Genomic DNA, 27,901 nt, shown 5'->3' with positions numbered 1-27,901 from the left:
GATTCCAGGGCACGGATGAGCGATCCTCAACTGGACATCGCCACCTCCTCCTCAGGAGACCTGTCCTGCATCAAAGAAGAGAAGCTAGAAGTGCATTTGCAGAATCCCCCATGCATGGTGCCCGGTGAGAGTTTGCTGATGAGAGAGGCAGAGCTGGATGCAGGTAGGGGAGACGAGATGGCGCCCACGATGCTCTGGAGGCAGATGCAGGCAGACCTACAGTTTGAAGCAGCTCCCAAGGGAGCTCTTGAGAACACCTGCATCAGTGCGTCGTGACCAACGCTCCCATCCTTCGGTGATGCTGAAAGCTTCGGCTTCCCCGTATTCAAGCCCTTATTGGTTGGAATACCTAGAGTAGCTTGTGTTCCCAGGACCACATCCTGGCTGAGAGAGGCGGGATGTCCTATTTTCATGGGGCATAGCCAGTGCAGAGATGCCCTGCTCTCACACTCTTAGGTGTCTGCCTTCTCCAGACCATCAGTAGGGCCCTTCCCCAGGGTATGGGGGGGGGGGCTACCCAGCACTCAGGATGCTTTGGATCCGTGCTACTCTCCCACAGACTCAATAGTCTCCTGTACGTCTTTGGGGGAAAATGCCCCAGTGACTCCTGCCAAGTTCTATCCCGCACTGGTATCCCAGCCTGACTCTGGGAATCCTTTCTTTTCTCCCGGTCCAGTGAGTCCTAGCTAGAGTCTTTTGTGCCCCTTGTTTTCTGCATCTCTTAGGTTTGCCTTAGCACTGCTTGGAAGATGACTCCACCCATTTTCTGTTCCTTAGTCTACTGGAAAAGTTGAGAGGCCCCAAGGGAGTAATGGTAGGCCCAGGATTAGAATCCAGCGCCTCAGCTCTCTGGGCTCGGTCGTGAAAGCTGGATGTAAAGTTAGATCGAGCACAGCACCTGCAGCCCAGTGACAGCACAGTAATTGCTAGCTTTGGGATTATTACATTTCCCTAGAAGAGAAGACCATTTTCCTTATGGGGCTCCAGGAAGTATTAATAATGACCCTTCTGCCAGCCAGAGTCAGCAATTTACTGTCCCGTCTTGAGCAACAGGCTCCCAGACCCACAAAGTCCCCTTGGAGACGGCTCACTATCTCACTTCTCTTTCACCAACTGCTCCTGGGACAAAGCAGTGAAATTCTCCTTGAATTGATACCGCTTAGAGTCGGCAACAGCAGAGAGAACTGCCGATTCTGTGCCTAAGGCTCTCTGGGTACCTCTAATCATCTTAAAGGCACTATGGTCATAGGCAGATTAATTTCTCACAATGCTTAACTATTTTTATCAACAGAGTATTACAATTACAGCTAAAGATCATGCACACTAGAGCTCTGTGCCTTAACAGTAATCTCAGCTGGGGACTAAATTGTCCCAGGGATTGTTTTTACAAACTGCATCTGCTTCCAGAGTTGCATTTCTTACATTTTATCTCTTTGTTTCGCGTGTTTAAGTTGGTGGAGAAGAGGCAAAGCGATGTGCTTTTCCAGTGTTGGACAGAATACTTGCTCCCCCTAGGTTTGGAGCGGGTTCCCATGAAGGTTTGTGGCCCCCAACATTATTTGGGATTCTGGAACAAGGCATCTGTGCAGGTGAACCTGCTTTGCCTCTTTGTTAAATCAGACTTTTAATTTTTCCTATCCACTGGAAGGCTTATTTATAAGGGGCTCCATCTTCCCTGCTGTTAATAGTTGCTCACATTGCCTCTACCTTACACTTTCTTCCCCTCCTCTACCTCTTTTCATTTGATAAATACTAATCGAGCATCCCCTGTGCTGGGGGATGCAGTGAAGGGTAGGACGTGTACAGCCCTTGTGCTCTCAGGGCTTAAAAGGTCCAAAGCTGTACAGATAATACACAACCAGTGGCCACTGTGAGTGTGGTTTGAAAGGCATTTACAGGATGACACAGGAGGGCAAAGGGGGCACCCAACGGAGTCCTGGGGGGTCACAGGAGAGATGACTTTCAGTCGGCAGCCTGTAGTGGGTGGGAGGTAAGCATTAAGAGGCAAAGGGAAATGAAGGGGAGGAACATTTGAGGCGAAGATCTTGAGGTAGAGGTCTGAAGAAGCGAGAGGCTTTCAGTGCATGCTCATCAATGTGTATTGCTTTTTACTTGCTTGGAAATTCCCACTTCTATTCATGGCAACTTAGAATCAAGGAAATGTGATCATGAGGCAGGGTACAAATTTTCCTGCTACTTGGAAAGAGCTGGTGAATGGGACTGGGGAAGGACCTCTCTGAGGAGGATGAGCTGGAACAGGGGGTCCGGCCCCTCCTTCATTCCAATAAGGAGGACCAGCTACCAAGGACACCCCAGCCCTGCTGCACTGCCTACTAACTGCTAAGGAGTAACTTCTGTCTGTGCTACAAACCCCACCTGGTCCCCATCTGATTCCCTACATCCTCATAAAACACCAGGACACCTATAATCTTAAGAAAAGGGAAGAGTGGCTCTAGACATCTAACGGAGTAGTGATAAGGAAGCATTTCACAGCTACACTTGCAGGGGAGGCCAAACTGGGTACAATTGATTGAGATCCCCTGGGCTGGGTTACAAGTTAGTGACACCAGAGATTGGAGATGATAAGTAACTTGCCCCAGGTTGTGGTGCTAATAAACAGGAGAGCACGGAGAGGACTCTCCTCTCTATCACTATATACCCGTAAGTCATGGTTCATGTTCTGCAGATGTTCACAGGCTCCGGGGAGGAAGAGAGATATACTCCTGAACTCTGTACAGAGAGAGGTGTCCAAAAAAGAGGTGGCATCTGAGCATGGGTAACTGGCCCCACTTGGCCATTTTCAAGGTCAAGACTGTGGGATAATGCTTAGAGAACCAGATCCCCTAGCAATTTTTTTTAACATTAAAAAAAAAAAAAATTAAGAGAGAGAGAGCCAGCAGGGAGGAGGGGAAGGGCACTCGGAGAGGGAGAGAGAGAATCCCAAGCAGACTCCCCACTGAGCGCTGAGCCAGACGCGGGACTTGACCTCATGATCCTGAGATCATGACCTGAGCCAACGTCACGAGTCCTGACACTTAAACAACTGAGCCACCCAGGCTCCTCAATCCCCTAGCAATGTGAATCACAGCCATGGATAGGCTGGAGGGCACAGAACCAGCAGTTACCAACAGACGTATTCTGTTGCACATGTCACAAGTATCCTCTTATATTTCCTGAAAAATGCGAATGTCCAGATGAGGTGGGGGTGAGGAGCTAAACTGGAAAAACGAAAATGCGCATGCTCTCTGATGAGACTCTTCCCCTGTCCTGCTCCCAGATGCTGAAAACCAGGCCTTAGAGTTGCCTCCACACAAACTTTAGAGTTACTAACATTTCCACACAACCCCCCCACCCCCAAACTGGCTGGGTACCCACTGATTCACCCAACAGTAAAGCCCATTTGTGGGGAAATTTCCAAACAGCATTTTAGATTTAGATTTTAAGAGCCTCACTTTTAAATAAGAACTGAGGCACACATAAGTGTGAGGGGCCTTCGACACGAAAAAGAAAGACAAAAACCGACAGAAAAAAATAAATGACTTAGAATTAGCAGCAGGGACAGCAAGGAAAAAATACAATAACTTTTACCTCCAGTCAACATATTCAGCGAGATCAAAGACCAAAGCCCGCACTATGTCCTTGGAATAAGAACAGGCTGCTATAAAAAAAGAACTGTTGGAAATTTAAGATAAAAGCATCAAAATAAACACATACATTTAAGAATAGAGATAAGTTGGAAAAAGAAAATCTTCTGGAAAATAAAACAAAAACACTTGGGAAAACAATATGGGAAAATTTCCTAGAGCTGAAGGTTATGCATTTCTAATTCAAAAGTCTGTAAAATGCCCAGCACGACAATTGAGGAGGATTCAGAGCATCAAGGAATCTCAGGATCCTAGAGACAAAGCATACATTCTAAAAGCTTCTGGGACGAAGGCTGGGCAAACCTGATCCTGACAAAGGGTCTGGAATTAGGCATCAGACTTTTTAACAAGTCACTGGAAGGCAGAAGAAGAGGGAGCAATGCCTTCACAATTCTGAGGGAAAATGATCTCCAGCCCGGAATTCCATATCCAGCCCAATGACTGTTATGTGCAGGAACAGAGTGAAGGCATTTCCAGAGCTACAGGGACTGAAAACATTTTACCTCCCTTTTCTTAGAAAACGAGCTGAGAATGTTTGCGAGCGAAATGAAGAATGAAGTCAGGGAAAAGGAAGGCATGGGTCTGGGAGAACGAAAGAAGGCTATTAATAGAGGAATGTGGGGAGGAGAGCATAGGAGCCCAGCAGCCTGGGGACCAACTGCCCAAATTGGAAGAGAACGGCCATGGGTGCTGGAAGTGAGGTCTCTGCAAATCCTGGGGAACAGCTAGGAAGTAGTCCTAAGAGGCATCTGAGATGCTTGGTGAAATACATGGGGGGAAAAAAAAATACATGGATAGAAGGAAAACGAAGCAAATAAAAGGATGTGGGGAACTTCCGGTCCAGGGAAAAGAAACCATAAAAAAGGAAACACACAGTAACACACTATTTAACACAGTAGGGAATATACACCGGTGATCCTAATGACATAATCACTGTCTAACTAAGAAAAAGCTATGAGATAGGTATGCAGCTGTGGAACGTGGACAAGGCAAGATGGACTGGTATAAAAAGTCCAAAGTACCGTGTATTAAAGGAAGTAAGCAAGTGATGTCTGAAATTCAATAACACCCAGCAATCTCAACTTGCCAACGAGAAATACAGATGCTAAGAGAGGCGGAAGCTTTTGCCTCTAGGAAGCGGGACTAGGGGTTGAGAGTAGGGGGTGGTGGTGGGTCAGGGGCTTCCTTTTTTTTCTTTGTAAAGTTTTTCTTTTAATACTATTTAATTTTTAAAATTTGTATTCACAGATTACTTTGCTATAAAACCAAGTGAATTAGAAAGTGAAGTGTTAAGGGGAGTAAATAACCAGCAGATTCAAGCTCCTGGCGCCAGACTCAGGCCTGAACCCATGTCTCTCACGTGTATTCCTCTCTGTGCCCAAATAAGAAATGTGTACCTGGAAAGCCCAGCCGCTCTGGGAGGTGGATGGAAGAACACAGGGAGAAGTCCACTCCTGCTCCTTGGATCAGGGTCTGAATCTTAGAGCTTTGTCTGACCCTATGTAGCGTAGCATGGTCCAAAAAGTGAGTCTCAGGTATGCTGTGACCTTGGGACCCATGCCCCATACATCCGGGGACCACGCTGGTAGGAGATGTGTGGACGCACCTGTGCAGGGGTGCATTCGCAGAAGTCTTTCTGCAGATGCTTTGGGATGTCATGGTTAAGGTGCAAGGAATTGCCAGACTCTTGCTAACTAATAATCACGCAGTAAACCCTATTTGGTCTTCGTACGTGACTGAGGACATAGTTTTGAGAGAAAGAAACTGATTCCACCAAGAGCACCTGTGATCTTCTCTGGGTAGAAGGGTTTCCAAATAAATCAAGTAAGATTGCTGAAAGACAGCCATCTTTGCTATTCCACCAGGCTGAATTTTATCCCATGTTGAGCAGTTTCCAAGTTTCCAACTTTGCTACAGCCCAGGCAGGTGCAAGTGTGAGTTACAGAGCTGTGTGGTGGGGAAGCCAGTGTGCGCCCTTGAGGCGTCTGCCCTGGGTCCCAGGGACACTCGACCCAGCCTTGGCATTGTCCCCTTTCCTCTAGAGGTCAAGGGCATCCATTTGAAACCACATACTTAGAATTCTACCAAGATCCTATTAGCAGGGAGAAATTATTACCTTAATAAAACTTAATCTTGTAACGTCCCACTAACCGTTAAATATTATGGGTTACCTCCTCTTGTCACAAAAGACAATGAAAACAATATGGGGTGCTGTGTGGGGAGCAGTGATACATATTGAAAAATCCAAATGTCATCAAGACTTTATTTACTGCTCACCCACATAATCTCGGCATTATAAAAACGACGAACAACGAATGGAGGAGGAGAAAACAGACGGACAAAACCCAAGTCTTAAAGCTCCATCCCTGTGCCAATAAGTAGTTTGGAAACAGTGTCCATCAGGATCCATATGTTTTCTGCATGTGTAAGAATACTCTTACACAGGGGGCTTACTTCATAACTGAGATTCTTTTTCATTTAATTCAGTCATATTAGATTATGGGGCTGATTATGATCATATCCACAAATCAGTATTTTAACAGAGTTTCCATGGAAACACTATATGCCCCTGTTTTTTAACTTTTTGGACAAGGCTTTGCCTGTTTAACAACCTGAACAAGTCTGACGAGGGCAACATGTTTTGTTTAAGTTTCATTAACTGGGGCCAATATTTCCTAATTGCATTACCAGGAGAAACATTCACAGCATTACTCGTACCATGGAGAACCTCCCTTCGTCCAGCGTTCGATTTACTTTAATCACTGGAGAACAGGAAACATACCAGGATTGCCTTGTCTTATCAAGTTTTAAATGTGTTAACTGGTTTTAAATCTATGAAATAATCTCCCTTATTAAATGACAAAGTTAGTCTTGTTAAGAGGATCGTCATTTATGGCTATATCCATTTATTTCTCAAAATGCAAACATGCAGGTACCTTTGGCTCCCTGCTAGAGAGGTGAACTCATTGTGTATAAACGCAGACCCTCTTCTGCATATGGACATTGGAAATATTCTACGTCCCCCCCAAACCCTCCCCGTCTCCTGCCCCCACAATGGTGAAAAAAAAATAATTAAGCTCAGAAGAAATGCAAAAATGATGTCTAGGAAATAAGAATTTCTCATAAAACAACTTGTTTTCTTTCTCTTTCTTTCTTTCTTTCTTTCTCTCTCTTTCTTTCTTTCTTTCTTTCTTTCTTTCTTTCTTTCTTTCTTTTCTTTCGTTCTTTCTTTCATTTTTTGTTGTTGTTGTCTTTTTAGGCATTATCACCCACGTGACCAGAGACATTTTACTTGCAACAATCCACAATCTGGAAATAGCCTGTATGAAAGTTTTTGAAAATCCTGCACATATAAAGACACGGGGGGAAGGGGGCTTTGCGGGCTGAAGTCAGAGTTCACCATGACAGCATATAAAACATATGGCCCGAAGCTCCATGAGATGTCTGAGTCTGAAATGCTGGTGAAGCTTAATAAAATATCAGCAAGGAATAGTTTAATTTTACAGCATTAGGCACCGAGGCAGTAATTTGAGTGGGGCAAGCTGTATTTCAATACAGGGAAGCCGAATATATTTTGAAAAGACATACATTCCCTACTCAGAATTACTTGACTCAAAAACGTTGCTTTCTGAAGCAGAGTAAGTAGAAAACAGTAACGCTCTCCCCAGAGCTACCTGTCTTACTTTTTCAACTCCGGCTACTCCTCAAAAGCTAGCTGATCTGTCTCCAGGCTGATGCCTCTTATTCGGGACGTGCGGGTTCAGACAGAATAGAAACCTGCACCGTGAGTGTGTGGGTCCTTCCTGACCACGGGAGTCCAACCGTCCTGTGGGATGGCTGTCAGGCTGGCTCCATCCCCTCTGTCTTCTGCCCTCTTTCTGGGCTGCTTATCCCGGTCCTGGCAACCTGTCCTGAGTGCTGTGACCAAGAATTCCTCAGTGTGGAGGGGGCTGCCATTCCAATCCTCGCTTCATCCCAGGGCACACACATGTTCTGTCTTGAGTCTGGCTATTGTAAAGCAAGCATGGGGCCCAGGGGCTTTGTTCGCGTGGCTGTCCACACACTCGCCCGGGTACAGGGGAGGGGGCAGGTCCATGGACGGCCATGCTTCTCGGCTACCAGTCTCCAGATCAAAGGGAACTCTCCCCTTACTGCCCAGTGATGAAGAGTGGGTCGGCTTGCGGGGCTGGTTTCTGAACAGAGGATCAGCCATGACAAATATGTCCGCGATCTGACTGATAGCACTGTGCTGGGGATGGACCGGATGAGTGCAAACTCCATGCACCAAAGGGCCCTGCTTTCTTCACCTCCGGCCCCAGAATGCTTTTCCCACCCCGCAGCCAGGGCAGAGAGGTGGCAGGTTCCCCCTTTCTCTTGGTGGCCCTCAGCCTCGAGAAGCAATGGGCAGTGAGGACCTCCAGGGGAGGACATCTTCCTGGGTGGGGTGGATGCATTCCTTCCACGCAGTCTGTTTTGAGGGGGCTGTCTCTTTTAGGGCCCTTCCTTGGCTTCTCCCCTGATGAAGGGAGGGGTCTGGGAAGAGTAAATCCAAGATAAAAGGACACAGGGCTTGAAAGGCTTTGAAATCAGGCAGCCGGGGGTTCAAGTCCCAGCTCTGCACCTCGTAAACTGATCTCTGGCAAGTGACCTGCCCTTCCCAAGACTCAGGTTTTTCCACAGTCAGATGTAGAAGATAACAGTCCCACTGCTGGACTGGTGGAGGGACCCATGATCGTCTCCAGGTAAGCACCCTGAGCCTGAGGCTTGCTGAGTGTTCTGTGGGTTTGGAGGTTTCGTTTCAGCCCTGGGATTTTAGGGACTTCCGGTGTCAAGTCGGAGCACTAAGACTTCTAGACAGAGAAAGAACTAAACAAAAATCTGCTGCTAATTCACAGTGCCTGTCGCTGCAAATATGATGGAAGCAGGAGAACAAAATGGGGAACTAGAGTCAGTCTGCAGGCCAACATTTGTTATCCTTGCAGACGGACTTCCTCTGGACCAGGCGTCATTGTCCTAAGCCAGTGGACTTGCTCTGCTAGAGCGTTTCATGAGATAACCCCCATGAGGCTCCCTGCCAGCCTGCCGCTCCCAGCAAACCCTCGGCAATCACAGGGAGGTCCACCTGGGGGTCACCCGTGTGTCCAAATGCGGGAACACGAAATGTCTGTGCCATGCCCACTCCCTCCCCCTGCCACCTTTTCTGAAATCCTATTTCTAGGGCAAGCCATTGTTTCCCTGTGCAAATGCACAGGGCACAGCTTAACCCCTTCCCACTATGTCCTAAAATCGTGTTTCTCTTTTTAGAAGGGAATTGTTAAGAAATAAAGAACTTGTTTTTATCATTGTAGAAAAATTAACCATGCTCCTGAGGATAAGGAGAAAACACCAAGTTTACATCAGGACTTAGAAGTCCGGGGGTGGGGGTGGGGTAGGGGGGTAGCGGGGGTTGGCAGTCGGTCGTAAGTGGACTCAGTAACTTTCCAGGCCATGATTCAAATTCTCCCCCTACCCAGCAAAGGGGCATTTGGCTTTGTATGCCAGACTTAGTCAAATTTGCAAACGGCAACGATCTACTTCAGGAACAGCAAGTAGGATTATGTTAGCATGATGTCACCCACTGTCTGCCTCAAACACTGGGCTGAAAAAGATTCCGAGGTCATAAGGCCAGGGCAGGCCCCCTGGGGCTGCTGGTGGGGCCACTTGGGCCTACAAAGCAGGTAACCGGGCACTTATTTACCACCCCCTGGTCTGCCGGGTATTACATCCACACTAACATACACTTGAATGCTCGGGAGGGAAGTTCTGTGGCACCAGTGTAGCCTGTGAGTGTCAGCAGGGCTGGCTCGTCCTCAGCCACACTGGACTCAGGCACCTGGGGGGTGTGGGGGTGACAATTCCATTCTGCTGCCTCTCCGGCATGTGTAGCATGGGTTTGCCACAACCCCACGCTGTAAGTAACAGCTCAGGGTTTGATGAACGTGTCCTGAGATGCCGTAATGCTTGCAAACACATAGTCCCTCTACCCCCTCCAGGAAGCATTCTGAGGGCGGCAAGATGCATCTCTCTAGTTATGGCACAGCTGGCAAAGGACGGTGCCTGTGAGGTGACAGCACGTCCCACAATACATTACACTGCAGGGCCCTAATCCCAACCCCAATGCCAGGCAGTAGCATTCCTGCAGAGGGGTGTGTGTCTGAGACACAGCTTTTCAATATTAAGAAAACATTCACAGCGGAAGGTGGGGGTGGGGGCCTCCACAACCGGCTCCTGGCTCCTTCACCTCTGCTCCTCACCTCCAGCATCTCACTGCCGGCGTCCCTCCCCTCCCCCTCTGTGCTGTAGCCACACTGGCTTCCGGAAGCTCCTCAGACACTGAGCCATCCCTCTGGTCTCAGCCTTTTCCTGGATTATCTTTGCCTGGAATGGCCCTTGTCCCTTCCCTTCTCTGCAGTAAACTCTCATCCATCCTTCACATTGCAGCCTGGTTATAACAACCATAGGGTGGCTACCCCTAGATCCTCGGCCAGATTCCCTGACTATAATCTAGGACAGCACCATGCACTTCCTCTTCCTAGCACTTTGCGGGACTGTGGTTTTCCAGAGGTTTGTGTGGCCATATCATGCGTGTCTGTCTCCTCGTGAGACCATAGGGGCCATTTGGATTGCAGGTCCACTTATTTTTCTGTGTCTTAGTTCCATGCCCATAACATCCACAAATGCAGAGTTTAACAGGTAAGGAGGACTCAAGAGATGCCTCCTTAAGAAAGAAAGAATACATAACGAAATCTACAGCAAACTTTCAGAGAGGTGATGAGACGGCAGTCAAGAATGAGAGTCCCTCCAATACACTCTGTTCTTATGTAAGAGTGTTTTCACCTTTAGGAGACATTTAAAGCATCAATAAGAATAGAAATTCCAGGGGCACCTGGGTGGCTCAGTCGTTAAGCGTCTGCCTTCGGCTCAGGTCATGATCCTTGGGTCCTGGGATCGAGTCCCGCATCGGGCTCCCTGCTCGGCCGGAAACCTGCTTCTCCCTCTCCCACTCCGCCTGCTTGTGTCCCCTCTCTCGCTGTCAAATAAATACAATCTTAAAAAAAAAAAAAGAATAGAAATTCCAGTCTCTAAGAAGTAAACCTCGCCCATTCTGAGGACTGCCTCAGTAGGTTTAACCATCTCAGCTCTTGGTCACGGCCAGCAGGGGCACACCGCGGCGTTTCCAGATGCCCTTCCAGTAGGAGCAAGTTGAAGCCATGGAGAGAAACCCACAAACATCGGCCATAGCGTCAGGGAGTAGTACGCTGAGTTTATTCTCTTCTTGGCCCTCATTAGAATCACAAATGAAATGTTGACAACACATGAAGGAGCCCGCTTGTTGAACACAAATGTTTCCACTCCTATCAACCTCGAAACTCCAAGAGTCATGCTTCCTGATGAAAGTGGACCGGCTCTGGGGAGCTGACGACATGCTTTCTCTAATTATGCAAGGATGGGGAAAGGGGCCTCCTACCAGGGACAAGCAGGCTACAGGCAAGAGCGGCGGGCAAGAGCGGTGCTGCTTCTTGAAGAAGCAACAGCACAAGCACATAGTAGGTGGCCTGATGGGCTTCTTGGATGAAGTGAAAGATAAGAACAATACTCTTGCACCAGAATGGGCAGTTGCCCATTATAAATGTGGATGGAAGCTGCGTCCATGTCAACACAGGAACTTTATCTTGCAAACAAATGTCCCATGTGGAGGTGCAGTCACATGACACCAACAGCCAACTTTCTTTTGTCTTTAGAACTACTTTGATGACATCAGATAGGTTGAGAACAAATTCACTTAGATTGAACTGATTCTAGCCAGATAATACCTACATTCACCTACTTTATAGTCCAAAAAGATGGTGAACTCTGTCACACAAGCAAAATGCTCCCTTGCGTTAACTTGCTCGTTTTTGTTCCAAACAGATTAGTATTAAGTACATACAGCCTAGGTACCGAGCTGATACATGCCATACAGAGAGCATGATACAGAAGATACTAGCTCATGTATATTGCCATGTGCAAAGACAGGTTGTTGTTGTTTTTCTGCCCAGACTCTTACATAAAAGTATTATTTAATCCTCCCTGCAAACCTGCCCATTGGGTCCCTTTGAACAGATGATGAAATTGAAGACCAGAAAGGTTAAATAATGTCTTTAAGTTCTCAGAGGCAGTAAATGTTGGAGGCAGCCTTTGAACCTAGATGGGTTCAGCCCATATTCCATGCTTTCAACGGGGACACTTCTAGAATGAAATGGTGGGAAAGATGAAGGCTGGAATAACAAAAAGGAGTCCTCAACAGTCCCGCATTTGTAACCGGCGGGTTATAATGTAAGGCCTGCCCGAGACAACTGTGTTTTCTAGGACATTTTCAAGCTACATGTATCAAACAGTTCACATAGAGCAAATCTTAAGGAGGAAAAGGCAAAATGCAGATTCATTAGTGCATCACAAGGTACACACACTAAACTGTAACTTGAAAATATGAAAACCCATTGTCATCTATTTCAGAAACTGGACCATCCTGGTATCATAAAAGTACAAAAGTAAATATAAATTCACCAAGAAGAGCTGCACAAAACACTCGTTTTATGTGTCACATGAGTAAATAATCAACCCTGAACATAAATTTGATTCCAATTTCTATTCCTGGGGCAGAGACAAAAGTCGCCAATCAAAAGATCTAAGTAAAACAGTGTGTCAGTGTGAGGCCTTGGCCAAGCTTCCTAAGCTGCCATGTTTCTCGATCCTTTTGTTTCTTTGTTAGCTTTATGTCAACCAGCATCTGTCTGTGTTTATCCCACCAGCCGCATGAGCTCACTAATTACCTTTAATCATACTTATCTCCAATGCATCTTTACCTTCACATACATCCTGTATGCAGGCAAACCAAGTGCTGGAAGTCTGAGGTTGGGAAGACACTGGAATAGGAAGTCTGTACTTCCTCTAACCTTGACAATGCAGAGTGGATGGATCAAAAAATAAACAAATAAACAAAAACCCCACAAAAAACAAAAAACCAAAACCAAAAACCAATCTACATCTGCCTCCACTACTAGCCAAAGGACTTCTGAGACTTGATTCCTGGAGAGCTGGACAGTGTTAGTGTCCACCAAAGTCAACTGCAGTCTTCTCATGGGTAGTAGATTCAAGGTGATGAGATGATCCTCATTGACTCTGATATAATAAATAAAGATTGCTAAATAGCACCGCACAGACAGGTGCGTTCTTTGAAGGCCAGGGGCCAGTGTTCTATGTCTTTTCTAGTTCCCACAGCACCTAGCTCAGACTTGGACTCCATGGACAAGTGGGCACTGGGATGCAGTCGCATACACTTAGGCCACTGACTTCCTTAATATTAGAGAGGCTGAAGGCACACATTTCACATCCGCTACCCACTAATTTTATCAGCTATCTTGAGGCCAGGTCAAGGGAGTTTAAACTCTATGGATAGTCATATAAACTGAATGACACTAGGTAGCCCTAGGTAGGAATTTTTACTTTATCAAAAAGGCGAGAGAGAATGAGGAGGTGTATATGTCCTTCCCACCTTCTCACTAGAGAAATCCTATGACAGCCTTGATTTTCCACTGAGTGACTCAAAAGGGAACTGTTTTCCTATCTTCTGAGTTAGGGAGCGCTTCCAGATAATTAAATTTGTGGCTTACTGTCACAAACGGACTGTATAAAAAAAAATAAGACATGAAATGCATAGAACTATAACTTCCCTGGATATTGTCTTTAACGTGGGGACTCGTGATCCACATATTTGCAATAAATATGTTGGACACCTTAGGCAAGTTACTTCTTTTCTGTGCTTCAGATCTGTCATTCATGCATTCCTTCAACATTCAACACTTATTCAATGACTGTACTACATGGTATTACAGAAACTATGAGAAGAAATACAAGAAACCATCTTAAGCTTATAGGCTAGTGAGTTGTTGTCAGCTTTAAGTAAGATAATGCAAATATAGTGTAGAGGCAGAGATTGCTAACGCTCTAGGACTCCTCTTCTTCCAAGGCACACAGTTAGACTACATTTCCCAGCCTCCCTTGCTGTTAGGTATGGTCATGTGATTTCATTCTGGCCAATGGAATGTAAGCCCAGTGATAAGTACTATTTCCAGGCAGGGAGCATGACTGATCCTCATCTTTTTCCACCATCAGCTGATGGAGAGGGTACTATGAACTAAGAGGAAGGCACAGTGACAAGATGGAAGGAGGCTGAATAACCCCACGAAGGCTGGCCCCCTGTCAACCTCAACTAGACTGTGATGAGAGCAATAAATCTGGAAGTTTACTCATTACATTAAGGATTTGTATTTAACCAGTACAAATCCTCAGCAACATCTGGCCCATTGTAAGCACTAAATACATTATACTATAGCCATTGGAAAATATATTCCTAGCTCACTCGCTGTATGTTTTATAAGACCAAGGAGAAAAAGAAAAAAAAGAAAGAAACAAGGAAGGAAGGAAATAATATTGAGGTCTTTTAAATAGCTCTGTATAAACTTTATACTTGGGTGCCATTTGGTCATCTACAACCCTAGGGAAATATTTCCAAATGCCAAATTTCCTCCACAACCGAATGAAATTTCTGCATGGATTTACGATGCCAAGGTCTTTCTCTGAGCTATACTGGGCCGCGGCTGTCACTTGGCCCAGCTGCCTCCCCCGCGTCAGATCACTGCCGCACCTGCTTTGGATGGGGGCCCGCTGGTAGGGATGGGGGAGTAATTTGCCACGATTTTACCAAAGCAGATATTAAAACTGGGAGAAATAGTCCATGCATTATGAGGTCGGTTCACATGTGGCGATCACTTGGCAGAGAAAGACATGTATCACTTTGGGGGCTAATCCTCGTGGAGTGAAACAGGGGGAGCTCCAGGGTACGATACCGGCACATAAACCCCAGCTAGCTAGTCAGTAAGAATCAGCCACCTCAGATATTCCAGTAAATGAAATGCATCTCTACTTTCTACTTAACAAAAGTTAACTCTTCTCCTCCTTTGTATTTTTAAAATTACAGATATAACACATTTGTTGTAGCAAGTCAAATATGCAGAAGTAAAAACAAAAGAAGTTAATTTTTCTCTCTTCTTAAATCACCCCTGTCTTCTGGGCAATTGGTATCATTTGGAGTCTGTCCTTCCCCACTTATTTCATCTTCAGACAAACAAATGCACACTTTTAGGGTTAACCCCTCCAGCTCTGCACCTCTGAATTTTTTTTTTCTGGCAACATAAATAAGATTACTCAATGTATATTGCTATTCAAATTGCTTTATCTAACCTAACAATTTATTATGAATACCCTCCCAGGTGAGTATATTTACCTCTAACTTATTTTTTTAAACAGTTGTATATACCTGTATATTACCTGCTAATACACATTTGCTGGATTTCAAACATAGTCAATTTTAAATGTTAATAATTGTTGATTATTTTTTTGAGGAAGGTGAAATGCTAAAAAGACCAATCGATATCAGGAAACGTTCTGACTTAAGCAAGTTCCCGCATGAGAAACTGGGCTCTTGCGAGGTCTCGGTACTAGGAACACTCACAGTGGAGCCTTCTCCCCTCTACAGCGCCTTGGCCTGACCTGACATTTGGCATCTCTGCCATGCACAGTTGTCTTGCCACTTCTCAGCTCTGGCTCACCAAGGGAAGGAGAGAGAGAAGGCGCTGCAGGCATTAGCGCACTCCCTTTGTTCTCTGGGCTGAGGTCAGATGGAATAAATCAATCAGATTCCACGTCCAAGTCCCTTCAACGTCCGGGAGGCATCTCCCCCAAGTGTGCACTGCCCATCTTTTAATTGCCTGTGAGAGTCAGCAGGAGCAAAACAGAACCAAAGAGCCCCTTTGGGTGGTAAGGCACGTCTCCCAGGAACCCCTCAGCGGTGTGGGTTCTCTGCGTGTTCCGAGGTTATCCACATTTTAGGTGAGAGCAGCCAGTCCAGACTCTTTGGGGCTAACAGGAGATGCCACTTTTGGTCATTTGCTCTGCCAGGCCTGTGCTGGGCACTTAACATATATCACTGGATCCTTCTTGTGCTATATGAGGTAGCTACTACCAGCATTCTACAGAGGAGGAAGCCGAGGCTCAGAGAGAGCCTGTGGTTTGCCCAAGGTCGCCCAGCTTCAGGGTATAAGCGGCATGAGAGTGGGCTTCCTCAGTTAGCCACACAGCCTGGGTGTACCTGCAGGTGCCATGACTGTCTATAGCTTCTCTACAGCTGTCCTGGCCTCCTACGCTGAGCCGTGCTGTCAATGGATTCATCTTTCCCAGGCCTCTGGAGTCCATGAGACTTGGACCCTAGGTGGACCGTGCAAGACACAGCTCAACAGCTCTGCTATAACCCAAAGAGACACTCAAACTCTCTGCCCAACGCCCCCTAAAGTCTGTAAATACAGACTCTTTCAAGTCTACGCAAGCATTCTAATGAGAATAACAAGGTTTTAGACCTAAGAACACCCTGAGGATCATCCTTTCCAGACTTGTCAGTTTGTAGATGAGGAGACAGGCTGGTGAGTAGGTCTAGCTGAGTGGGTGACCGGTGGTGGTGCAGGAGGAGAATGATAGCAGTGGCTAGGGAATGGGGTGGAGCAAGGCTTGCAAGCTATGGGCTGTGGGCTGACCCAGTCCTCCACCTGTTTTTGTAAATAAAGTTTTATCAGAGCACAGGCACATCCATTTGCTCACGGATTGACTATGGCTGGCTCTGCACTACAACATCAGGGTTGAACAGCTGTGACAGAGACTGTATGGCCCCCAATGTCTAAAATATTTACTCTCTGGCCCTTTACACGAAAATGTTTGCCAACCCCAGGGAAAGACACAGACACACGGGTTGATGTAAGTTATCGGTAACTTTCTAGTGCTTAGAGCAAGGGTTAGGTTCATAGGTGTTTGCTGTAATATGATGCATTAATGACCAAAAGCTACATATGGGCTATCACTGATCATATATCATCAAGCAATTATCATGATTAAATTCTGTGCACTCACAAATAGAGAGGAAGGAGGGGAGGGAGGAAGGAAGGAGCCATTTAGCCCTGATGAAGATTTAAATGGCTCTTTGTCACCTACACCTGACTTTTCCCCATGGTAGCACAGTGCCCAAAGAGTGTTGCAGAAGAGGACAAAAGGTAGCAGGCTGGGTAAAGGAGATTCTTCAGGAAGAGGGCAGGATGGATATACCGGGTTCCATGAGGCTGGAAGGGACATGGCCAAAGGAGACAAGGGATTCCAAAGAGGAGGCTCTGAAGGATAGTCACCAGTTAATTTTTCAGCTTCATTCACAAGGGTCCTCTGGTGCCACCAGAGTGGTACGAGGGGCCAGGTGTCCCAGGTTTTGGCCAGGGTCTTCCTGCTACCTGTCGTGTCCAGGCTGCCCTTCGAATGCTAGCAGCATAGAAGTCCTGCGGGGCATTCTCATGGGTAACTGTGAATGTTTATTAAGGCATTCCGGGCCGTGGCGTGTATCGCTTGCTTTAATTTAATCCTGGGAACAATCCCGTGAAGCAAAAAATACCGCTATCCACGACGTGTTAGACATGAAGCTATAAGAATCCCAGGGGGCGAGTCGCTCACCCAGAGACGTCAAGCTGGTGACTGGTGAAGCTGAATTCAAATCCAGGCCCATCTAACTCCGAATCCCACACTCCCCTGCTCTGTTACACTGCTCGGGGCCAGGGATACCCCTTCACAAGCTGCCTCAATAAAAGCATGGTTTTTACCTTGCTTGTGGTGGCGTGGGCATGGGAGCATTGTGACACTTCGAGGAGCAGCTTTGGGCACTGACACCCCACCTCAGCAGATGACGGGGGATTTGCACATTCAAAGAAATGCTTCAGTCCCTGGTGAGAAAGTTCCCAACAGCTTCAATTAGGGAATAGTCACAGTTCATTGATGCCTGATGCTCACGGGGCAGCTTCATTGTTTTATATGTGAAAAATGAGGAAAGGGCTAGAACCCCAGCATCAGGGAAACGATGAAAGACTGAGAAGTATTTCCAAAGTCATGCGAACCGAAAGGTCAATTCGGGGGGCGGGGGAGATGGGGGGAAAGAAGCAGCTGAGAAGTATTTGTGGCACCAGTGAGAAGAGCCTGTGATGTCCACTAAAGGAAACCATGACTGTGAATTTCAGGGCATCAAGACCCTGTCAACACAGCTAATCCCTACGGATGTTGGCTGAATACGCCTTCGATGACCAAACAAGTGCCCTTGTGCAAACCGTGTCAGCCTTCAGCAGGCCAATTTGTCCTCACATTACACACTCTGCTGGCTCTGTTGCTAGACCCCCAGATCGAGGATCCACGGCAAGTGTCCCCCCAACCTGGCGAGGGTTGACACAGCATGTTTAATAAGTCAACAGAATTCAGAAACCACCACCGGATTAAGAAGCGGTTTTATTTTGGTGCCCTGGACTTCAAGCAGATTAAATAATCAAAAAGACCGAGGCATCGGGGTCATGTTTGAATGCTACAGCTGTTCACGGAGGTTTGACAAACATTCCTTCTGGGGCTCGTCGCCTGAATGGGAAAGGCAAGGACGATCTTGGCAAGGCTGACACTTTAAGAAAGAAGAGGGGGCACAATCGAAAGATCCTCTTATGGAAAACAATCCGAGTCAGATGGAGTCGGGGGTAGGATTGCTTAAATACGTGATCCCTGAAAGCGACAACAGTGTTCTGCATGGAAGAAAAGCACAAGCTTTTCTGTCCTGAAAAGTTGAATGACAAGCTGGATTCTGAGATCACCATGCCCTCAGCGTGTGCATCTGCAGATTCATAAAGGTGGGCTACGGGTTCCACGAGGAAGCCTGTGGAAACTCAGCCATGGAAGGTGAGCCAGGATTAATCCCCCTGCACCTTAGAAAAGTTCTCTCTCCGTGAGAGGAATGGGGTCCCCTCAACAAGGTATCTGTGGGAAACTTAACTTTGAAGTTGCCTTTCTCTAAAGACCAAACCTATAAAAAGTCTCTAGTGGGGGAATTTCTGTTTGTGCCATGTTGGGTCAGAAGAAGGACGTGGGGACATATGTACCCAGCCATGATGGGATATGCAGTTGGCATGTCATGGGCCATTTCATAGAAAATAATAGCACTTCAAGTTGGAGTTTACTAATCATCCCCTTGGGCAGGCCGGGGGAGTGGGACTCAAGGAAGAATGAGCAAACTGGCCAGAAGCTCAGAAAGACAAGCCTGTCATTAATAGATTAATGGATTCTATGGAAAACTTGTTCTCTGATTTAAGATTTGTATTGACTCTTCTCTCCCAGGAAGGTGCATTGGCTTTGAAAGGAGTCATTTAGATTATCTGCAAAATTATAGAAAGGAAAACAAGGATTTTGTTCTTTTATATTTCGGAACAGGGAAGGGGACTGTGATGTTCCGCATCCCTTGAGCTAAACAAAACTGAGCAGAATCTTCAGAAGGCTCTCCAGGTATCTTCCCTGTTGCCTTCAGTGCCGTTCCCATCAGTAGAGAATTCAAGGGTCTAGTGCATTGGACAGCCACATTGTCTATTTCCCTAGTTAAGGCCAAAGCTGGACAAACAACCTCTTCCAGGAGCTTTCTTTATGAGTAGATAATCATCTTGAGTTTTAAATATTATTGCATGGCCTTGTGAATTCTTCTACCATTTTCACAAAATGTTCTTGACAGATATTTGCTATATTTAGAAATTCAAGACACAGAAAAAAAAGGGCAGGAAGTGACACAGCTACTCTGGAGAATGATCTAGCAGTATCTAAAAAAATGTCAGCTCAGCATCCTCTCTGAACCCTGCAAGGAGGCTCCTACTGATTCTGGAGACCCTCTTCGTAATTTCTGCATGGCCAAGTTCTGTGCAAGGATGTTCTCTGCAGCATCGTTTCTGGTGAAGGAAAACTGCAGCAACTCAAATGTCCATCAGTAAGGGAGTGGCTAAATATTAAATTTGGCATGGTGTCACCATGGAATGGTCTATAGCATTTACAAGGAATGAATGAACTCTCTCTATACCTACATGGATAGATCAGTTTTGAGTGAATAGAGTCAATGGCAAAATGAGACATGCCAATGACTATTATGCATGCAGAGTTTTAAAAACCACTATATAAAACATTACATACTGTGTGTGTGTGTGTGTGTGTGTGTGTGTGTGTGTGTGTGTGTGTGTAAAAGTTTGACAAGTGGTAAAGCACAGCAGGTAAGGATCCGGACAGACTCTGGAAGCAGACTGGTTTCAAATCATGATTCTACTACTCACTATTTATATAACCTTGGACAAGTGGTTCAGCTTCTCTGTGCCTCAGTTCCCTTGCCTTTATAATGCAGATATAATAGAACCAGATTTACAAGGTTATGAAGATTAATATATAATATACCATTATATATAATTATATAATAATAAATATATTAATTGATGTATTATAATATACAATAAATGGTAATATATTTTATATAATTACATAGTTTTGATATATATTATAATATAATACTATATAATTATAATAATACACAATTATATGTACTATTAATTAGTTTTATATATATACATACTAGTAATATAATATTATAATGCCCTTATAATGGTGCCTGGCTCAAAACCTGTGCTACATGACTATTTGCTGTTGTTATTATTAAGTATTGCTTTTTTAAAGGCCTAGAGGGATATGTCAGTAATGGTAGGGGTGAGGAGGCTTCATGTTGGAAAACATGACTTGGGGGCTAATCAAAGGGATTCCAACTGTATCAGTAATGCTTTTTTTCTTTAAGTTAAAAGAAAAAAAGATGAAAAATATGATAACCTATGAATGATTGACAGAATTGTGTTACAGGAATATGGGTATTTATTACATGCTTTTCTGCATTTTTAAAATCTCTTTTTTTTTTGCATTTTTAAAATCTCTTGAATAAAAAGTGAGACAATCACCATCCATGGAATTATTACACCTGCAAAGATGCACATCAATACGTAGGAATACTTTAAAACCGCCTGATCCAAGATGGTAACCATTAGCACCATGTGGCGATTTAAATTTAAATTAATTAAAATTAAATGCAAATAAAAATTCAGTTCCTTGGTTGCAGAAGTCACATTTCAAGAGCTCAGTAGCCACATGTAGCTAACGACTACCATACTGGACAACAGATGCAGATCATTTCCATCCCCACAGCAAGTTCTACTGGACAGCACTGATCTGGAGCTTACTTTTCAGAAATGTGACTATCTGATTGGCCTATCATTCTTCTAAACTCCTGGCCTCAGATAATTCTGCTGTGCCCTACAACAGGCATGGGCCCCCTAAGATATTTTTCACCTTCCTACATGATATCCATTACATCTTCCACCTTCCATTTACCGAGCCACTAAGAAAGTATCTTTTCCCAGGCTCTGACAATCGCACAGCAGTTGACCCCACGGGGGGATGTACCCAGGCCAGCCCGACTTTCCTAAGGATGCGGAATGACAGAACCCCTCCTACAGGTTGTAGGAGGTGTTCACTGGCCCTGAGTCACATTACTTGTGATTTCGAAGGTGAACTCACAGTGCCAACACTGCTTACAAATTGGTTTCGCATCTCAGTTTCCTTTTTGTTCCTCGCAGGTGAACTGCTTCTGCTTTCGGGCGTGATTGTTCTGCTCCGGCTGGCGGGTGGCTGCCCAGAGATGTGCCGCTGTCACTCGTCTTCACATTCTGTAGACTGCGGCCGGCAGGGGCTGGCTGAAGTCCCTCCAGATTTGCCTCCGCAGACTCTAACACTGCACTTGCAAGATAACCAGATACGCCAGCTTCCTGCGTTCGCATTTAGGGCTGTGCCACATCTCAGGACCCTGAACTTGTGGAACAATTCCCTCTCGCATCTGGCCCCTGGGGTTTTCCATGGACTCCAGCACTTGCAGGTCTTGAACCTAACCCAGAACTCCCTGAATTCTCTGGAAAGCAGGCTTTTCCACTCCCTCCCACAGCTGAGGGAGCTTGATTTGTCATCAAACAACATAAGCCACCTTCCCACATTCCTGGGGAGGCCTTGGGAGAACCTGACCGTATTTGCAGTTCAACAAAACCAGCTTCAGCAGCTTGATCGAGCGCTCCTGGAATCCATGCCCAGTGTGAGGCTTTTGTTTCTCAAGGACAACCTCTGGAAATGCAATTGCCACTTGCTCAGTCTTAAACTCTGGCTGGAGACATTTATCTATAAAGGTCAGTCACGTCTACTTGGAACCAACCCCCCCCCCCCCCCCCAGTCTGTGTGTTACCAGCCTAGGATGAACCTCATCTCTTGTTTGCATTAGAAGGAACGTTGAGTGTGCAAGGGGCCCGTGTAAGCTTTTTCACACTGATGTCATTTTAGGGTATGGCAAGAGAGGCAGTGAGTCATTAGAGGGTGTTTAAATTCATGATTTAAATTCATCTACAAATATGATTCATGGAGGTAACTTTCCACTTTTTGATTAACAACATTATTTATCTGAGAGCTGCGGGCCCTTAAGAAGGAGGGAAATTCACCCCCTGAATAATTGCTCAACTCCAAAGTGGCACAAAATTCTAATTTTCAAGTGTGATCCAGCATGGTCTCTCTCCTTCGGATTTCTCCCCCTGTGTATGCTTCTACCAATCTTCCCCGAGATTATCCCTTCTGCTTTAGCAAATACCGCTGTTACTGAAATTGGATGCAGCAGGGACCCCTCCTAAAATTGCTTACTATTTCTTTAACCAGATGATAAAAATCAAAGCAAAAGAATCTAGAATATTAAAGATGAGGGTTCTGGAAACCACCCAGGGGTCACCTAACTACAGCCCAAGAGCCAAATCCAGCCCATCTCCTGTTCTTGTAAATATTTATTGCAACACATCTATGCTGATTTATCATGTGTTGTCCTTAGCTATTTTGCACCACAAGGGCAAAGCTGAATAGTTGTGTATGGCAAAGCTTAAAATATTAACTACTTGGCTCCTTGTGGAAAAGTTTTCTGACCCCTTCTAACTCAATACTAGTCTATAATAAATGGGATGATCAGTGGCTTCCCCAGGATGACAGATTAGAAGCACAGAGAAAAATAGAATGAATGATTGTTGGGTCTTAGCCCCACATTCTTTCCTCTACATCACAGTGCTTCTTTCTTTTTAATTTTCAAGCATCATTCATTCATTCCTGTGTTTTGAGTACCACTTATGAGCCAGGCACTTTTCTAGATGATGTGAAAAGGTGAACAAGAAAATCTCTACCATCACGGAGGTTACACTCTGGTAGCAAAAACAGACGTTAAAGTAAGATAGCCGATCAATAGCCAAGTTCAGACAGCTTTTGGTGCTAAGGACACAAGGAGGCAGAGTGAGGGGAGAGACAGCGACCGGACGGGAGTTCCATTTCAGATAGGAAGGATAGGGAAGGCTTCTCCAAAGAGGTGGCATGGCTGAGCAGCCCCTGAACAATGAGGAGAAATGAGTCATGAGATAATTGGGGAAAAGGATAGAAACTACAAAGGGCCTGACAGGGGACTAAGCTCGGCTTGACTGAGAGACAGAAAGAGGCCCGCAGAGTGGTGAGAACAGAAGGGACGCAGCGAGCAGACAGAGATGAGGCAACACAAGTACTCACGGGCCAGGTCACGTAGAAACGTGCAGAGCAGGCTGAGTCACTTGGGTTTTATTTTAGATGAAATGGAAATCTCTTGAAGAATTTTAGTCAAGGGAACAATATCTAACTAGTTTCAAAAGCTGACTCTGGTGACTTGAGGGAGAGCAGACCCTAGGCTGCAGAAGAAACAGCAAGGGGATGAGGGAAGAAAGTGATTTCAATCATTCAGGGAAGAGAAGATGGTAGCCCAGACCAGGGTCACGAGAAATGATGAACTTTGGGGATATATCTGGAATACTGAACTGATAGAAATTGCTAATGGATTGGAATGGGAAATGACTGGGAAAAAAAAGAGTATATTATGGGAAATTCGATCTGTTTGATCCTGCAAGATTAACCACATACATAGCGATTCCAGGGGCTGATAAGGGGCAGAATGGGGGTGGGGTCTTGGCCCTGCATTCTTTGGCAAGTAGGCAAGTATGTGGTGGAGATGGTAAATTGAGAGTTGAATCTGGGGCAAGTCAAGTTCAGGGTGCCCATTACATATCCAAGGGGTGCCGCTGTGTTGGCGGCTGTATGTTTGAACCCCTAGCTCAGAAAGATCTCAGAGCTATAGACATGAATTAGGGGGTCAATACAGTCTGGATGGTTGCAGCAGTTACACAGAAGGAAGGGGGGAGAGAGCACAGCGTGAATTCAGTTATACAATATTGAGTTAAGAATCCTTCTCAACAATATAATAGCAAACAGCCTATCCCTAGTCAACTAATCTTCAAGTTGACCTACAACAGGGGGCATAGACTGTGGAAAAAATTGTTCTTATAGGACGTTGCAAATAAAACTTTTCACATCTAGAGGTGAAGTGGCTTTAGTTACCGTGTTCTGACTAAATGCTAAGCGTAAGTCAAACCACTGCAGAAAGAGTTTTCAGCAAAGAACATTTCTTGACAAGATAGTTTCCAGGTCCGGGACACTAGAAGCAACATGGGATAGGAAATAGGAATTAGCTCCTCTACTCTGCCACAAATTCAATGGTGACCTCTGGACAAATTAATGTTCCCCACCCCACCCCCAACCAGCTGTCAGTGTCACAGGTGAAAGCTGACAGAGTGAAGCCAGAGAGTTCCTGAGGCCCATTCTAATTCTCAGACTCCCTGAGGAATAATATATATTGGTAAGGCAAAATAGGCATTGGCCAATGCCTTATTTTTTTAAAGGATACATAAATAAATACAAACAGTAAAGGTATTAGTCAGGACAGGCTGGTTGGCATGACACCCATGTCGGTCATGGTCACAATAAAAGTCTTTTGCTCACTCGTGTTAGACCCAAGGGAACTGGAGGCTAGGGTTGAGTCCCATGCAGTCATTCAGGGACATAAGCTCCTTCCAGCTTCTAATGCTGCCACTTTACCACGTGGCCTCTAAGGGCATCACCAAGTAGGAACAGATCACATGGAGGATGAAGCAGGGGATTTTGTGGCCTAAAAGTGGCATTCATTGGCTCCATGGACCACAACTCAGTCCCCAGACTGACCACAAAGGATGGAGAAATTTTGCCTTCCCATGGGCCCAAGAGCCAAAAAAAACATGCTTTGATGAATACCTACTAAATGTCTCCTTCACAAAAGCATGCACATAGATTTTGTGATTAGTATTGCTCTCTCTCCATTCAAGAGTAAACAAATCACCTTCATGTCAAAAGCTAACCGTATTGAACATTTATAGCTAGGCATTGTGCTAAATACTTGACCTACTTCACCCAACTGAACCTCAAAGTGATCTTGTGATATGATTTTTCATTATTACCCTCCCTCCCACTTTCCAGATGAGCAAGCAGAGGCAAAGAATGGCCAACTGCAAGTAATAGACTCAAGATTTGAATCCAATTTCTTCCAGGACACTGGTAAAGAGCTACTAGTGGCCAGATGGGGGATAATAAGGGCTCGGCAAGCTGGGACTTCTTACGTTATCAGCTTCCATGGATCTAGAAGAGAGGGGGACCCACAAGCTGTCATCAGCAGATTTGCCTCCTGGGGGGGCACAGCCCCTGACTTCCAGCTGTGTCCCAGGCTCTAGCCTGGGTATTTCCTTGGTGCTGTGGGTCCCAAGGCCATGCCTCCCACCCTAATATTGATCAGCAGGAAGCCTGAAGCTGGAGAAGATAGTGCTTAAGCCTGGAGTGATTGGGTGAACCACCCCAGTCTAGGAATGAGTCAGTGACAGAAATGCTGGTCCCACGGCAGACAGCCTTTCTTCCCCTGGGGGGAGTCTCCGTGTTCTCTGGCCAGATTGAATATTGTCACTACTTCTCAAAGCCCCACACTCCATTTCAGTTTCTCTGGCCTTCTGCCTTACAACAAATTCCTGGGCAGAGGCATGAACTGGTCCCTGAGGCAGGGATCCTTAGTCTCAGCATAGCCTGATGGCACCTAGGGCCCATCAGAAGCAGCCACCCAGCACCTCTGGCCTCCTACATGTCAGCTCAGGAAAGGAGGAAATTCCTCTGTTACCTTTTTGCTTTAGAGTTGGGGCTCTGCCTCAGGGAAATCACCAAAGAAGCCGGAAGGGGCCCAAGTGACTCTAGCAGTAGGCGATTCAGTTTCAGGCAGTGGTGACAAAAAGGTGTGGGTTGAATGCTGCCATTGATCCTGGTGTGACTGGGGCCATGATAATGATGGCACTACAAAATGGCCCCATCTACTTATAGGGCCTCCTAGGACTTGGCTTATGAGGTTCAGAAGATGGTTGGAAGGCATTCAGCAAACTCTGCAAAGGAAAGTTATAATAACACTGAAGTGACCATCTCCTGCATGCGACTTTCTAATATGATTCCATAATCTACCTGTGGTGTGTACAAAGGCTCTCCAATCTAACTCGGCCAAAAGTGGTGCCAGGCTTCACAGCCCTCCTGGAGGAGGAGTTTATGGCAGCCAGAGGAGCTGAGCCACAGGTCATGCAGGCCAGGTTCTGCCCAGTCAAAGGGCTACACTGAGGGTCATTGCATTAACTCTGCTGATCTCAAGAGCCTGAGGAGGGAGAGGGAAGAGGGAGGAGGGAGTGGAGAGAGGCAGTGAGCACGGTGGGAAAACTGGGGTCAAGGGCTGGGCTGGGCCGGAGTGCCGATCTGCCCACTTACGACCTACCTGGGCGACCTTGGACAAGAATTACCCGTTAAAGTAGAGCTGTGAGGACTTATTGAACAGTCCTTTGTAAACTATCAAGTCAGATACAAATATAGTATTTTATGGCAAAAAGAAAAAAATTGTAGTCAGAGAAGTTAATTTGCCTAGATAGTAAATCAGAGGTCATATTTGGCAAGAATGAAATCTGTTAGCTCAGTGTACTTTCTAGAAAACAATCACCAGGCACCCAAATCCCCCCCTGAACAACACGAGTTTACATACCTGAGGAAATCAACCACCTTACAGAGAGTGGAAACTGGCTCTAATAACGTGTTGGAAAGTTCGGTTCTCAAATTACTGAATGTTCCAAGGCCCAAGGAGACATGTTAATTGTACTTAATCCCACAAGCTAAACTAATATTACTGTCAAAGATACACAAACACTCAAAAGGCCATTGACCTTCCCATTTGGCATCACCGAAGAGTGTTGGTAGACACATTGGGTCCTTGTAATTAATGCACAACATCACAAAAAAGGACATTTGTCATATTTACTGGCTTTTGTTTTTTAAAGGGGGAGTAACAGACGGTGTCATCTGTGCGTCACCAGACACCTGGAAAGGAGAGGACCTCCTGAAGATCCCTCACGAGCTCTACCAGCCCTGCACTTTCCCTTCTCTGGATGTGGGGTCCTCCAGGGGGCAGCAGCTGGGTTCTGCCCACCGGCCTGTCCCTGGGCCTCCTGAGAGCCACAGCGCCAGGGAGCGAGACCCCTTGGAGTGTGAGCTCAAACCCAAGCTGAGGCCGGCCAACCTGCGTCACGCGGTGGCCACCATCATCATCACCGGGGTTGTGTGCGGGATCGTGTGTCTCATGATGTTGGTGGCTGCCATCTATGGCTGCACCTATGCAGCTGTCACAGCCCAGCACCATGGGGGACGCTCGGCTCGGACCAATGAGCCTGCGAAGATGGAAGGAAAAGAGCTGTGTGACAGCTCACCAGCCTGAGAGCCTCCATCTCCGAAAGGAAGAATCATCTTAGGCCCGAGAAAGTGTCTGAGTACGGCTGATGCATTCACTGCTAAGGTCTCACCTTGCTAAAAAAAAACCTGTCCACATAAATATTCCCTGGGGGGGGGGAATATTATGTTGAGATTTTAAAAATACTGCATTTGAAATAGAGATGACACTTGTGCTCTGTGTCTGAGAAGTTACTGCAATTACTCTATGTGCGGGAAGGCAGGATGCAGGGAAAGGGAAGATACCCCTCTCAGGTACTCTTCCCTGCGTTCAGTTGCTTTAAAAGAGCAACAGAAACTCAAACACACGTGCTAGTCAGCATTCCGGGGAGCTTTATGGTCCATTGGAAAACTGCCCAATTTTGAGTGCCTGGGAAGAAGCTGGCAATCTTACCCGAGGGGCACTGAATGCCTCTATAATTCAAATTCATGTGAGATTGGTGATACTTTTAGATCTTGTGTATGTTATATATTTAATGGGAGAGTCTGTTGGTTGGGAATTGCAAAGCTTG

At 45.9% G+C, this 27,901-nt stretch overlaps 2 protein-coding genes across 6 annotated transcripts in view; one reads left to right on the top strand and one right to left on the bottom strand.

Moving 5' to 3' along the window:
• Window positions 1–27,901, bottom strand: part of CACNA2D3 (calcium voltage-gated channel auxiliary subunit alpha2delta 3) — an 891,383-nt gene that overhangs the window by 130,274 nt on the left and 733,208 nt on the right. The window lies entirely within an intron of this gene.
• On the top strand, window positions 16–27,378 carry LRTM1 (leucine rich repeats and transmembrane domains 1). The gene is made up of 3 exons (XM_027585514.2): window positions 16–163; window positions 21,269–21,865; window positions 26,945–27,378. Exons 1-3 carry the CDS (start codon window positions 16–18, stop codon window positions 27,376–27,378), a joined length of 1,179 nt encoding a protein of 392 aa, XP_027441315.2.

Source organism: Zalophus californianus, chromosome 1 (assembly GCF_009762305.2).
Source record: "Zalophus californianus isolate mZalCal1 chromosome 1, mZalCal1.pri.v2, whole genome shotgun sequence".
Classification (NCBI taxonomy): domain Eukaryota; kingdom Metazoa; phylum Chordata; class Mammalia; order Carnivora; family Otariidae; genus Zalophus; species Zalophus californianus.
This window is presented reverse-complemented; position numbering and strand designations above follow the sequence as displayed.

Coding starts and splice junctions, on each gene's coding strand:
- LRTM1 (XM_027585514.2), top strand. CDS start 16: ATGAGCGATCCTCAACTGGACATCGCCACCTCCTCCTCAGGAGACCTG. Junction 164..21,268: donor AGAGGCAGAGCTGGATGCAG/GTAGGGGAGACG, acceptor TGTTCCTCGCAG/GTGAACTGCTTCTGCTTTCG. Junction 21,866..26,944: donor GGAGACATTTATCTATAAAG/GTCAGTCACGTC, acceptor TGTTTTTTAAAG/GGGGAGTAACAGACGGTGTC.